General features: G+C 34.5%; 1 protein-coding gene across 5 annotated transcripts in view; it reads right to left on the minus strand.

Annotated features, from left to right (window-relative positions):
- Positions 1–13,081, minus strand: part of PPP3CB (protein phosphatase 3 catalytic subunit beta) — a 46,375-nt gene that overhangs the window by 7,976 nt on the left and 25,318 nt on the right. For 2 of the 5 annotated variants that reach the window (XR_010440816.1, XM_064716897.1), the window contains exons 10-12: positions 12,288–12,365; positions 7,775–7,859; positions 6,811–6,908 (exon numbers count right to left, since the gene is read on the minus strand). Coding sequence is in view for 4 of the 5 variants with exons in the window: in XM_064716897.1 (XP_064572967.1) it covers positions 6,811–6,908; positions 7,775–7,859; positions 12,288–12,365 (261 nt within the window). In the remaining variant the exon portion in view is untranslated. Of the gene's footprint in view, positions 1–1,341; positions 1,372–6,810; positions 6,909–7,774; positions 7,860–12,287; positions 12,366–13,081 lie in introns of all 5 variants that reach the window. The other 3 variants (XM_064716899.1, XM_064716895.1, XM_064716898.1) reach the window with 3 other exon arrangements.

The raw sequence follows: 13,081 nt of genomic DNA on the forward strand, positions 1-13,081 counted from the left end.
CAGCTCATTGGGCTCATCTTAACATCCCCCTTCTCTGCAGGGCAATGCCAGTAAGATCTAAGCAGCACAGCAAGTGCAGCGGAGGCAAAGCAGCAAAGGGTTACAAAAGTAGTGGCAGATTTACATCCTGCACACACACCAATGGCCTGATCCTGCAGTTTTCATGCAGGCAAAACTGCAGGATGTGGTTCACACTGTGCTAATCATGTGGATGATGGAAATGGACACAACCACAATCACCACATTAGCACTGTGGTTCAACAATGGTATCATTTAAATACACATGTATTTAAAGTATAGAAAATAGGTATTATTTTGCTACTGATTATTTTGATGAATGAGGTCTGTAGTTGAATTTACACTTGAAAATGGCTGACCACATAATAAGACTGAAGTCTTTGGGATGAAATAATTCTTTGGAGATTTAAGTACAGCTTTTCACTCACAACAACAGGACCTCTTGCAGGTGTGTGTGAGAACAGAATATGGCACTTGTTTATATTTTTGGAGATCTGACTTCCTTAATTAAAAAAACAAAGAATACAGTCATTAAATGGTGCTTTGCAACTAAATCTGAAAAACCCCAAAGGTAGCTCTCTCTCTCAATGGCTATGCTGCTTGTCATTCATTTCACTGAATTCTGAGCAAGAAGAAACTAAAGTCTCTCTGAAAAGAAACAATCTGAAGTTGAAAACTCTGAACCAAATAATTTGATGGCATTTCCCTCAATACCAATAATAGAGGATGTATATACAACTCATTTAGCACAGAAGCACTAATAATCCATTGAATTGAATATGTCTCATAAATACTAGAAATAATTTTGAACAGTAAATTATATTCAAAATCTATAGAAAAAAAAGTTATACGTCTTGCACTACCAGATATCACAGAAAGTTTAAAAAAATGTTCAAAGCCATTAAATAGATTTTATGAGAAAAGGCATGCATAAACAACCCTCCTTCCACATATAACATCCCTCCCCACAATCAAACAAAACCTTCATTTGAATGCAGAAAAAAAACCACTAAACACTTCTATTTTTAAGAACTTTGAGACAACATCACATATCACAACATGCTATTGTACAAAAACCTACAGCATATTCTGTAAAAATAAAAACAAAAGGAGACCAAAAACCCCCAAGAACTTCCCTAAAATATTAAAAATAATCATTATCCTAAAGCCAGAAATGAATGTTACATGTAAAATAGATGAATCAATGCAGTTGATTCATCTCTGCTTGTGCAAGTTGAAAATAAAACACACCCACACAGAGTACTTTTGAATTCCCTCCCAGACACCACAGATCTCTGCCAAGGGCAAAGACTCTGATCATACCTTTTTCAGCCTCAATTGCCTCTACAGTGGCTGTACAGAAGTGAGCAGATGCATGCAAAATGAATGAGAAAGATGAAGAGTGTAATATCGCACAGCAGAAAAGGCAATGATCAATTTAATATAGTATGCTACGCCAGATTCGACTACAATTAGTTAAAATTACAATTAAGTTTTTGGGGGATTGCTTTTAAGTCTAAGTGAAACTTTTCCTAAATTTTAACTAACAGAGTTATCAACTAAAAGTTTGTCTAAGTAACACTAATTGAACTGATGTTATTAACTATACATTTCTGTAACTTTTGGTTGTGATTTTTGTTTTGATTTTTTTTAAGACAGCAACAGAAAACTTCAACAGATGTTAAAATTGTGATATGGTTTAAAACAATACTAAAAATTTATTTGAGACTATTTCTGAAGATTAAAATGCATTAGTGAGCTTCATTAAATTACCAGGAGTGACACTATAAAAATAACACTACCAGCATTTGAATAATAATAAAAAATTACTTTTCTCTTTATCTTTAGCTCCCTGAAGTCTAACTAGTACTTCAATTTCTCACAATATTTTAAGCTAAAATGGGCATCTCTGAGAATTAAATAATGAAATTTAAGCCAAGGAAGACAAATCTAGAAAGTTATTTAAATCTGCATATTTAAAAAGTAAATTGTTTAGCTGAATCAATGACAAAGTCTACAGCAGGAAGAGGTCTGGATTTAACATAGTTTTAGTGGGTGAATTAATGTGAATATGAAGAACATCTAGCTCACTAGCTGTTTTTCTAACTAAATAACTAGGACAACTGCTTTGATTTCTTATGTGTAAGATCTTTCCTCATAATTTTAGTTTTAGATGGCAAAGCTTTAACATAAGGTTATTATTATTACAACCTGAACTGTAGCTAAGTCAATAATGGTAACAACTTTTTACCTCCTCCTCCATTTGCCATGCCTCTAATACCATAATTTCAGAAATATTAACAAAAAGCAGCTTACATAGTGGTAAACCTACTTGTGTAGTGCTTCATACATACTGTTAACAACAAAAATCATGGCAGAGTATTCAAGCAAGTGCTGGGGAAAATAGCTCTATAAGAAAATAGGGCATTAGATGAGAATAGAATCCTTTAAAGAGATTTAAGTTTATTACTTCTCATTTCCTATCCAACAAGACCAATCACCTACACTGTGCCTACACTATCTTATATATGAATTGCCTACACTATGTTTTAAGCTCACTGTTGCATAAGGTTCTAATTTTCACTGAGATAGTCTAAAAAAATTGGATACTTGCATTATGTAAGTATCCAATAAATACTATTTTATTTCATAAAATAATATTAAATACTTAAGGAAAATGCAGCATTTTGAATTTCATATACTGCACTTTCCATGGAACAAAAAATGAAAAAAATGTTAAAACAGTTCTGCACTTAAATCTACAGAGACAAGGGCAATTCCAGAATTAAATCAAAAAGCCACTTGAATGGATGCTTATTTATTTTTACTTTAAGGGAAAGAAACTTTCTCTATTTCTAAAAATAAATTACTTTAAGAGTTGTTTTAGAAAGTCACCAAATACATATATGCAAACTATAATCAATTTGCCATACAAATATAAAACTATGTAAAGAAACCACCTCTTTCCACCATTTTCTGTTACCTGTGGAGTCTTTGTTTTCAATCTTTTCCTGAAAAGATCATGAATACTGATTTATCTCTGCAAATTATGTTGCTTGGTCATAAATACAAATTTCAAAATTTACTCCTAGTTCACACTACTTGTAGTACTACTATTCCAAAAAGACCTTGGAATATTCATCACAGTTAGGAAGAAGATAATTTTCAACTTGACATAAAAGAGCAAACTGACTGGAAAATACAAGCACTTAAAAAACCCGTAGAGACTCAATTTGGAAAATAATTGTGTTGGATTCTCTTTTGCAGGTATATCTAATTAAAACTTTATACTTTGTAGACTTCGATAAACCTCAAATAAATACTGGACCATATGAACAGATAATTCTGAAGTCTTTGCTCTGAAAATTCTCAATAGAAAGCTCATTTTAAGCAACAGGTTTCAATGGCATTTCTATCCTTAATTTCAGCTCTCCTCTTGTTTTACTTAATGGATATATCTGACAGAAAATTCTTACCAACTTGCAACCTAAACACAAAAAACTATCTTGACTGCTTCCTGACTAATAGCAGGGGCAGCAGTTCAACTGATATCCACGGAAGTACTTACAATTATTAATTTAGATTTCTGTTTAGTATGTTGCTGAATAAAGCTCTAGATGTTTTGTCAGTTTTTAGCAGATGTTAGTTCAGTTTAGAAGCTAATTTTATTGAATTCAATTCACAAAATAAGTCACTAGGAAAAGTTATTTTAAAGAGCAGTACTTAATATTATCTTTATTATTTCAGCTACTATAATGCAAGCAACAAAAACAATAAAAAAACAAATTTACATAAAAAAATGAGAAATATACAAAGACCATGGTTTCCCAAAGTCTGTTTTTGACCTAACCCATTGAAGCTATCAAAAAGTAAGTTATGATTAATTTAAAAAAAATATATCTATATTCATGAAAAAAGAAATCATACATTGACATCTCCCATAGGATGTAGGCTTGCATTTTTTTCCAGAATGACACTTTTGAACTGAGCTGTCTTTGTTTAAGCCCTTTGCTGCACTCTGCATTTGCCATTCCCCCCATGGCTGCTCTGTGCTGCAGTGAGGATCTGTCCTGGTGCTGCCTGGAGGGATGGCAAAGCCCCAGGCAGAAGCCCCAGGCAGAAGCCCCAGGCACTGCTGCTCCGAGCAGGAGGAGGAGGAGAAGGGCCAGCAGGTCACAACCACAGCAGCTGGGCTCAAAATCCTGACACAACAGTGGCAGCTGCTAAGGCCTACTATGGAAAATGTTACTGACATTAAGAATTATAATAGGTAGATATGCAAAAATTGCATGTGTGTGTATATCTATTTGCCCTGATAAAATTATTTCAGCCAGCTCTCTAGAGAAATGTAAATATACACTCCAATTTCTTATAACTTTCAAAGCTGCTTATTGATTTAACAGCAACCGATGAGCCACTGAAAAGTGAGCATCTGTAAGACTGAAACCAGGAAAACCTGGGACACACTGGTCAATTCTGTATATCTTTAGGCCAACAAAAGAACAGAATAAAAAAAATTACTTCAATTATTACTATGTTCTTTTATTTTTGCAAGCCTACGCTAGTTTAAGTTATTGATAATATACTGACCAACAAAGTATAAAATACTTCAAGGAGTAATTAAACATTTGTAGTAAGAAATATACACTATACTATCAGTGACTGTATTTTTGTCAAGAACATAAATTCTCTGATACTACAATGGTTTAGAAAATGGTCAGTTAGTGAAGTTTTATTTTATTTTTGGTTTACTGCTACCTTTGCAATTGAGCATTAATCCTAATTTGAAAACTACTTTCTTAAGACTGAAACAGTAACATGCCTATCACTAAAAAGAAGTTATTTCAGTTTAAGAACTAATTTATTTTGAACAATCAACATGACTAAAACAAATGAGGAATATTAATGTAGTGCATCAGAGAATACTGCCATCAAAAGTTCTAGTCAAGAGAAAACCCACACCCACAAAAATCCAGTATGGATTTTGCATACTTTCCAAATGTTCCACATTTTCAGTCGTGGTGGAAAGTCATATGCTTTATGAAAAAAAATTTTCAAGTCAGTTTGATCCTCTCTGGTATTTGTAATGCAACATGGATAAAAATTTGTTAAATGAGTGAGAGGAATGCAGACTCATTTTTAAGCATAATAAAATTTCTTATTAAACAATGAAAATTAAAGCTAGAACATATGCTTTTGGAATAGTTGAATGGATTAGGAAACATACACCATTTCTTGTTATAGACATTCACAAAACAATCACATACATACACTGGACATATAAACTTACTTGTAGACATTATATGTCCACTGAAAAATGATTTAAAATGTGACATTTGTGTTTCAAAGCTATTAAAAACCAGCTTTGATAGTTTAATAGAAAATGTAGTGAAAGGCTTTTAAAAAAACTACATAGACAAATATAAGGAATTCAAATAAACAGTCTAAATCATGAAATGTGCAAAGCAGCTACTCTTGTGAAGTAGATTGTGTAAAACGTGGTATTCACATATCACAATCTTTCAATAGTTATAAAATTTAGTGTTCCCACACTAAAGTTTTATACTTTGTAGTAAAGCCCGAAGGTGGCCAATAAAAAGTCTTTGAATATGTTAAGAGTGCTGCTGATATGAAGTCCAGTTTCAGACTGGTGTTTTTTAGTTATTCACCACTGTGAGCAGAAAACATGGACCTCATTCTTTTAATACACTTGCAAGCTCATAGCATCCTCCCTAATTCCAGTTAATCATTATGGGCCTTGTGAAAAATATGATCCAATGATTCAACAAACTAAAAAAAGAATGAAAACCTTTTACAAAATATTCAATGAGCCAGATTACAGGTATATTTTGTATAGAGTTCTTTTTATTTTCATGCAAAAAAATATATGCACACTTAATAACACCCTTTTATTTTGATTTATTTACAAGTTTTAAATTCAATCCCTTTATTCTCAACTGATTTTATAACAAATGATTGAATATTTTTCAAGTACATTGTTGTTGAAAATGCACAGACAGTGTGCAGCAGCAAATGCAGCAAACCTCAAAAACAAGGTGCTACAACATTGCTTCTACATCAAGAGACAGACAAGTGTCTGGGATAGTGGTTTAATTTTAACACTTATACAGACATACATCTATACCTAGAGAGAGACAGACAGATCTAAGAAAGCAGCTACATCTGCAGAGGAAGGAAACAGCATGTTACAAGGACAATTCAGGGAGGTCAATTATACATAGAACATTTGACAAACAACATAGAGAACAAACTTTGGCATTAATTACCAGGGTACAAAACATAGCACATTCCAATCTGTCAATGGAGTGTAATATGGAACTATGCAGTCTGTAGCTGTTTGTTAATATTAATATCAACAAGTATTTGACATTGTCAATGAAAATACTAACACAGCTATAATAAAACCATTTTAATGGAGAGCACACAAGTAATGATGCAAAATTACACTGCCATTTTTTTATCTGTAATGACTAAATGCCTCAATACGAGATCTATAAGGTCACCCCACCTGAAAAATTGTAAACTAAGGAAGCTCAGAGTCTGAAAAACATAGCTTGACACTGCTGAACTAGTTGGCTTTTAGTTTTATACCCTGGTTAAGTATCCATTTCACATTGCCTGATTAACACATAACACTATGCTTGTATCAGCCGCTAAGACAAGAACTGAAAAGCATAAGAAATTCCCTGCATGCATTATGTGTGGTGTTAGCAAAAGAGTGAGATGTGCCCCAGTCCATCTGAGGCACAGCAAGTTGCATAACATCATTACCACTTTGCAGGGTCTGTCGTCCTCCAGCCAACACTCCACTAGGTAACATTCCAGTGGGAGTCAAACCCTTGAGTGTCAGCACACTTTCACTCTCCTCCCTGGGTGAAAAAAACAGTAACAAAATCTTAAATATCTGCACATGACAACTTGCATTAAAGTAAAGTAATGGATGGGGAAAGGGACAGCCCAGTTTTGCTGTGTTTTTAGGCATGTCAAGACTGAATGCAAATACGGTTTCCAACAATTTAAAAGGTGAAAATAATTCTATTCCATACCAGTCTTTCCTCTGCCTAGGAGTTATAAATGCTGGCTACTTCGGAACCAAATTCTGAGCAGTTATTCCCATGCAGGTTCATTAGCTTTGAAATGAGCACTGAATGCTTCATGAGGTACAGAATATACCTCACTACCATAAAACAATCCCCAATTTTGTCTGAAATGTCTCTACTTTGGAAAATAAGAACTTTAAAAAATTACCCCTATTTGAGCAATTGTGTTCTGTAGAAAAACAGACATTTTGGGTAAATAGGATGATGAAATCTCGACATTTAAAGAAGATGGAATATTTTTTAAATAGCTGAAAAGAAACCAAAACTGAAAACAAAACCCCTCTACTCCTCAAGTTTGTGGTATGTCAGAAATTTTCAGTCAGTCCTGACCTCCTTCATTATACACTTGATTTCAGTCTCTCTATCTGGTATTGCCTTTCCAAGACTCTTAGTTAACAGCTGGACAAACATGTACACTAAAGATCATGTTCTCTAATTTCTTGCAACATGTCTCAAAAATAACTCAAAAATATTCTTCAAGCAAAAATTCCATCAACAGGGTGCTCCAACATGCCAAACAAGATTCTGATGCACAGTGATCTCCCTGAAAAATCTTTGGCATTCATTATCCTGAAACAGAGATGTTTACCTTGCATATGTAATAGGGGTTAAAGAATGAGAAATCATGCAAGTACCTGAGAACAGAGAAGACTCTTGCCATCTTGCCAATTGCACGAATTTTATTTCTGATTATTTCCTTCCTTGCGGCAGCTGTACCTACTTTCAATAGAAGAAGAAAAGAGTCTCAAGCTCATGATTCTTTAGAAGGTCATTGTTTTAAAGTGCATCAAATTTAACAACTGTTTAAGTTCAGTACTCTTCATAGGAGGTCAAAAAGTTATCAAATTAGAGCTTCAGAATGCCAGCAAAACCACCATCACCTCTGTGTCCACAAAATACACACAAAAAAGTTTAGATTGTTCACAATGATTTTCTAAACCTAGTAAGCACCTGAACTACCAGCACAACAGTGTACTAACTATATTCACTCATTTACCAAAATTTTACACTTTAAATTCTTAGTACTGACATGTACTAAGAATGTGTATGTGTATGTATCAACACGAAGGCAAGCAGCCCAATACAGAAGCCAAAGAGATACTAAAACCACAAAAATTAAAGATTTTCTAATTGTTACACAGCTGTTCAAGAGAAAACAGTGGTTTCCTTGTGTTTATGTCAGCTACCCAAAACACAACTCCATGAGAACCCCTCAGAAAATAAACAAGCAAAAAATTGCAGTGGTACCTTTCTTACCACTTAAGTCTGTGTTCTACATCATCTTCGGTTTGTATCATTTGCAGAAATTACAAATATCAAAGATCTGGAGTAAATACTGCATATTCCACAGGGCAGAGTGATACCACTTATGACAGACAAAAGTGAAGACAAAACTCTTAAAGGAGGCTTGTGATTAGGAAGGAGAGCCACCTTTGCCTGCCTTGACATGAAAACAGAAACACCTTTCTCCAACACCCTTCTCCTTTCTCAGGTTTGTTTCAAGGTATTAAAGTCATCCTTTCCCTCATCTTACTATCCCTTCGCCAACTCCTCAATTTTATTAAAACAGTAGAGGCAGATGAGGAGATATCAAAACCAAAATCCTTACTTCTCTTCAGCCACTAGAGAAGGAGAGCATTAATCACATCAAGGTAACAGTAACTCAGTCATACTGTGAATTGAACCACAGGGGACCAAGAGTGAACAAGCGCAGAAAGGTCTGTCAGGTATTCCTGAACTCCATGTACAATGTTGTTCAGGCTTCAGAGAAAGGCACACAGTAAGAAGTTGCCAACTAAATTGTAAGAATGTAGAAGAAAGGACCAAAGAAGCGGGCAGAGGAAGAGCTACACGTCCAAAATTGTCTTACTTGCACTCAGAAAGGGAGCTGAGCTGTGGGAGAAGCTGTTTTCCATCCCTGCCCACTAGCACGGGGCTTCCCCATGAGGGCACAGCCATGAGGGCACAACAGCCCCGCTCCTCAGAGCACAGCTCAAGGACACAAAGCCTTCTGTGGCACAAGAAGGGCAGACTTTCCACCCTCAACACCAAACCAAATAAAAGACAAAAGATAAAGCATGTAAGGGCAAAGAACAACAACAAAACCACACAAGACAGAAAAGGTGTAATGACAAAAAAAAATGGGGCCAAGAGACAGCCTTTGTAAGAACACAATGACAGAATCTTGGGGTATGACAAATACCTGCCAGTCCATATAAACAAAGCAAAAAAGCCAGGAACTGCTGAGTAATTTTTTTTTAGACAAAGTTACAATTTTAACAGACATAAAACTAAAAAACTGGCAAAACAGGTGGCTCAGGAAAAACTTGCAATAGGATAGTATGAAACATTCAATTTTTACTGAAAAAAAATTCCTTGAAATCTTAACTTTTAATTTTTAAAGTTGTAGAAATTTTTGCTTTCTCTCACTGAACACTACTGAATAGCTACTTGAGAATGCAGAATGAGGAGACTCTTTTAGAGTTTGAGAAGCTCAGGGCTAAGGGGGACATCAAATATTTCTCTTTAAGTTCCTCAATTTTCCTTCTACCTACACCAATTTGCAGGCGTCACTGCTGCCAAGCTGTAATGTGCCAAATGGAAAGACTTCAGGCAGTGCTAGTCTCTGTGCTCTAAAATGAGAAAGGTTGCTTTGGAGTGTTTGGTTTGTTTGTTGCAATTTTTCATTTTTTGGTTTTTTTTAAGATGATTTCTCATTGCCCTGGCCCTCCAGAAGCAACACAGCCAAGGCAAAAAGCCAAAGGCATCACTCCAGGCTGCAGCACTGCACTGATGTGGCCACTTAATCCTGGTTACTTAGAGAATGGCATCTGCTTGCAGAAGAATGTCTTGATTACACCCTAAATTATAGGAGATATGACAAAGAACTTCCCCATTTCCCATTCCCAAGGCCTGCATAAGAAACAAATTCTGAAATGCTGACATGTTATGCCCTAGACATAACTTCTGGAAACATGTCTATAATCTAATGCATTCCAAAGTATTAGAAATATTCTCTGGAACCAAAAATTTCACACAGAGAGAAAAAACATTATTAGGCAAGTAGTAGCCAGAAGAGTATCTCTGCACAAAACTATCTGTCCTGTGATTTCTGAAAAACAATTGACAGACCATGAATTTAAGTTGGTAACTAGGCTTCTTTTTACAATTTGCATCTGGCCAGCTTCAAAATTCACAGACAATTAAAAAGTACTTTTTTTGACATCTCAGTTAAGAAGACAAAAATGTACCACACAAACCAGATTTTGGAACATTTTATAAACACATTCCATGCACAACCTTAAAAAACAGCTCATGAGGAAAGTATTAAAGAGCAAGACAGACAACTGAAAGCTCCCTACACATGCAGGACCAAAGATAAAATTTTAGAAGTAGATAAAAGAATGAAATTCTACAAAAAAAAAAAAAAAAAGGAATGAAAAAAGAAGGAAAAAAAATTCATGCACAGAAAGACAGATGTCTTGAAGTATGACTTCTCATCACAAAATACACAAGTTTTTATAAAATTCCCATTAAAATGGTTAATAATTGTAAAATATTACAAAATAGCTCTCAATAGAAAGGTTATTTTCTCATTAATACTTCAGACTGTCAGGTTCTGTGGAGTCATATTTCAAAACATTCCTACTCTGTCTGGTCTGTACCTTTTTTATTGCCATATATGAGTCGCTCTTCAGATGGAGAGTCCAGAAAAAAAGGAAGTGAACGATGGAGAAAAAGGTGAGTGAGACAAAAAAAAATATATATTTAACTTGGCAGTGGTAATAAAGAAGGAATGGAGAAGAAATATGAAAAAAAATGGAAAATTGCAACACTTGAAAATGCATTCATCAAACAAGAAGTGCAATCGTTGAGAATATTTAAAATTTGACGAATAACAAGTGAATGCTTGAAAGTCAACAGTTAAAAAAAAATCCAACCACATAGAAAGATAAAGCATAGACAGTACCTAGGTGGCATAAGAGATGTATCAAGCAAAGAAATTGTTAAAGGAGACAGAATAAAAAATAATTCAAATTAAGAAACTACAGACAGGGCATATGCAATCAACTGACAACTGCAGCTCCTCTGGCAAACATAAATCCTAATGCCTCAGAATACCACCACACCCTGCTTGGTGCAACTGCTTTATGCTCAGTTTAGGAGATTCACTTGCATAAAAACCAGGAATTGACTGTTGGTAGGATCACTTTTGACACTTCTGCCACGTTTTCACGTTTTTGACAATCATCTAAATAGCAGCAAAGTTGAAGTGGCTCAGAACCAATGCACTCCAATGGGAAACACACACTGCTTAGCACAACACTACTCTGCTATTGAATTTGAACACAGTAATGCTGAGAAGGGGGTTGTGTCTCTAATGTCTTTACAAATGATCCTTTCACGTTCCTCAAAGGCTGCTGAAAGTTTGCTTCCTCCTCCCCCATCAACAACAATTCACCAGATCAGTTCTGTTATTGGATGAAAGGAAGCAAGTCTGAAAAATGTTTAGGTGTGACATTAAGTACTTCTGTAAAGAGCTCAACAAAACTAAGTCTAGGTCTTCATGTCAATGCTGCTTCCTAATCATCATGCTACAAACCTCTCTTAACAACCTACTGTATCACAGTTTAAGAGACAAAAAGATGTTGTAATTCATTACACGAATACACATAATAAAATGTACATAAACAAGTTGTCCTTTGAACTCAAATGCAGATTTAACCTTGCATTTCAGACTTTATTTATAGTACTTTGCCATAAAAATAGTGTCTGATGTTCTCCAACATCAACTGTAATTAAAGGGCAATAATTAAGAAATTCAGTGTATTATAATACATTTAGTCTAAATAGTAGCAAAGTAAGTTAGTATGTTTCAAATTTCAAGTGCCAAGACATTTGGTGAATTTCCCAGTAAAAGTTTATTTTATATTGTAATCACATATGAGGATTTGCAAAGGTTGCTGTTACTGCTTCTCGATCACAAACACAATTCCCTTCTCTGCCCCACCAAAAGCATTGTTTTCCACAGAAAAATTTGAAAGCAATTTTTTTCAAATGCCAGGCAATATTACACCAGTCTGAGGTAACTATTGTTTATAAGTTATTACAATTAGGAAGATTTACATATCTTAAAGTAAACCCTACCGTCAAATTGATCTTCTCCCTCTGTCATCAGCTCATCATCAGAGCAAATGCTCAAAACATTCACCAACATTTCTGTAACTGTATAGGAAAAAATAAATGTTAATTCATTCTGTGTAGAATTTAAAATATTTCCATGTACACAAGATACTGCCAGTCACCAGCAACTCTAGTGAATGAACTTCTCACACCACAGCCATCGCTCAGTAACCTCATTTCAAAATAATTTTTGATGTGAGCTGCCACAGAATTTAAAAAGCTCAGAAAAATAAGAAGCTATAAATTATACAACTAAACATTAAACAATCAAACAGCATGAACATTCCTCTCTTACAAGGAGTTCTTTTAGATAAGACTTTTCTTGTAAATTAGTAGCTTTATGTTAAAAGTCAAGTACTTGAACTAGTTTTTATGCAAACTTTACCTAAATATGAAAATTTTGACTGCTCAAATTCAGGCTTGAATTGAAAAAGCTATTCTATTCCTGACAACATCAGGCATGTAGCAGAAATACTCAAGCAGAAAAATATTAGAATATAAATATGGTAAATATAAATATATAAAACATATTTATATAAATATCTATTTGTATTTTCAAACTCCCCTTAAATATATTAACATAGTGGACACAAGTTTTTTGAGATGAGTTTGTGTATTTTTTTCCCTCCATGAACATTCTTATTCTGCCATTTAATCTTTCTGATTTATATCAGACTCTTCCTTAAAATATTGAAGCCTTCCTCTACATGGAGTATTCAGAAACCTATCCCAAAGGCAGTAGGTTAAAAACGCTGTAA

The sequence above is a fragment of the Zonotrichia leucophrys genome, chromosome 6 (genome assembly GCF_028769735.1).
Source record: "Zonotrichia leucophrys gambelii isolate GWCS_2022_RI chromosome 6, RI_Zleu_2.0, whole genome shotgun sequence".
NCBI lineage: Eukaryota > Metazoa > Chordata > Aves > Passeriformes > Passerellidae > Zonotrichia > Zonotrichia leucophrys.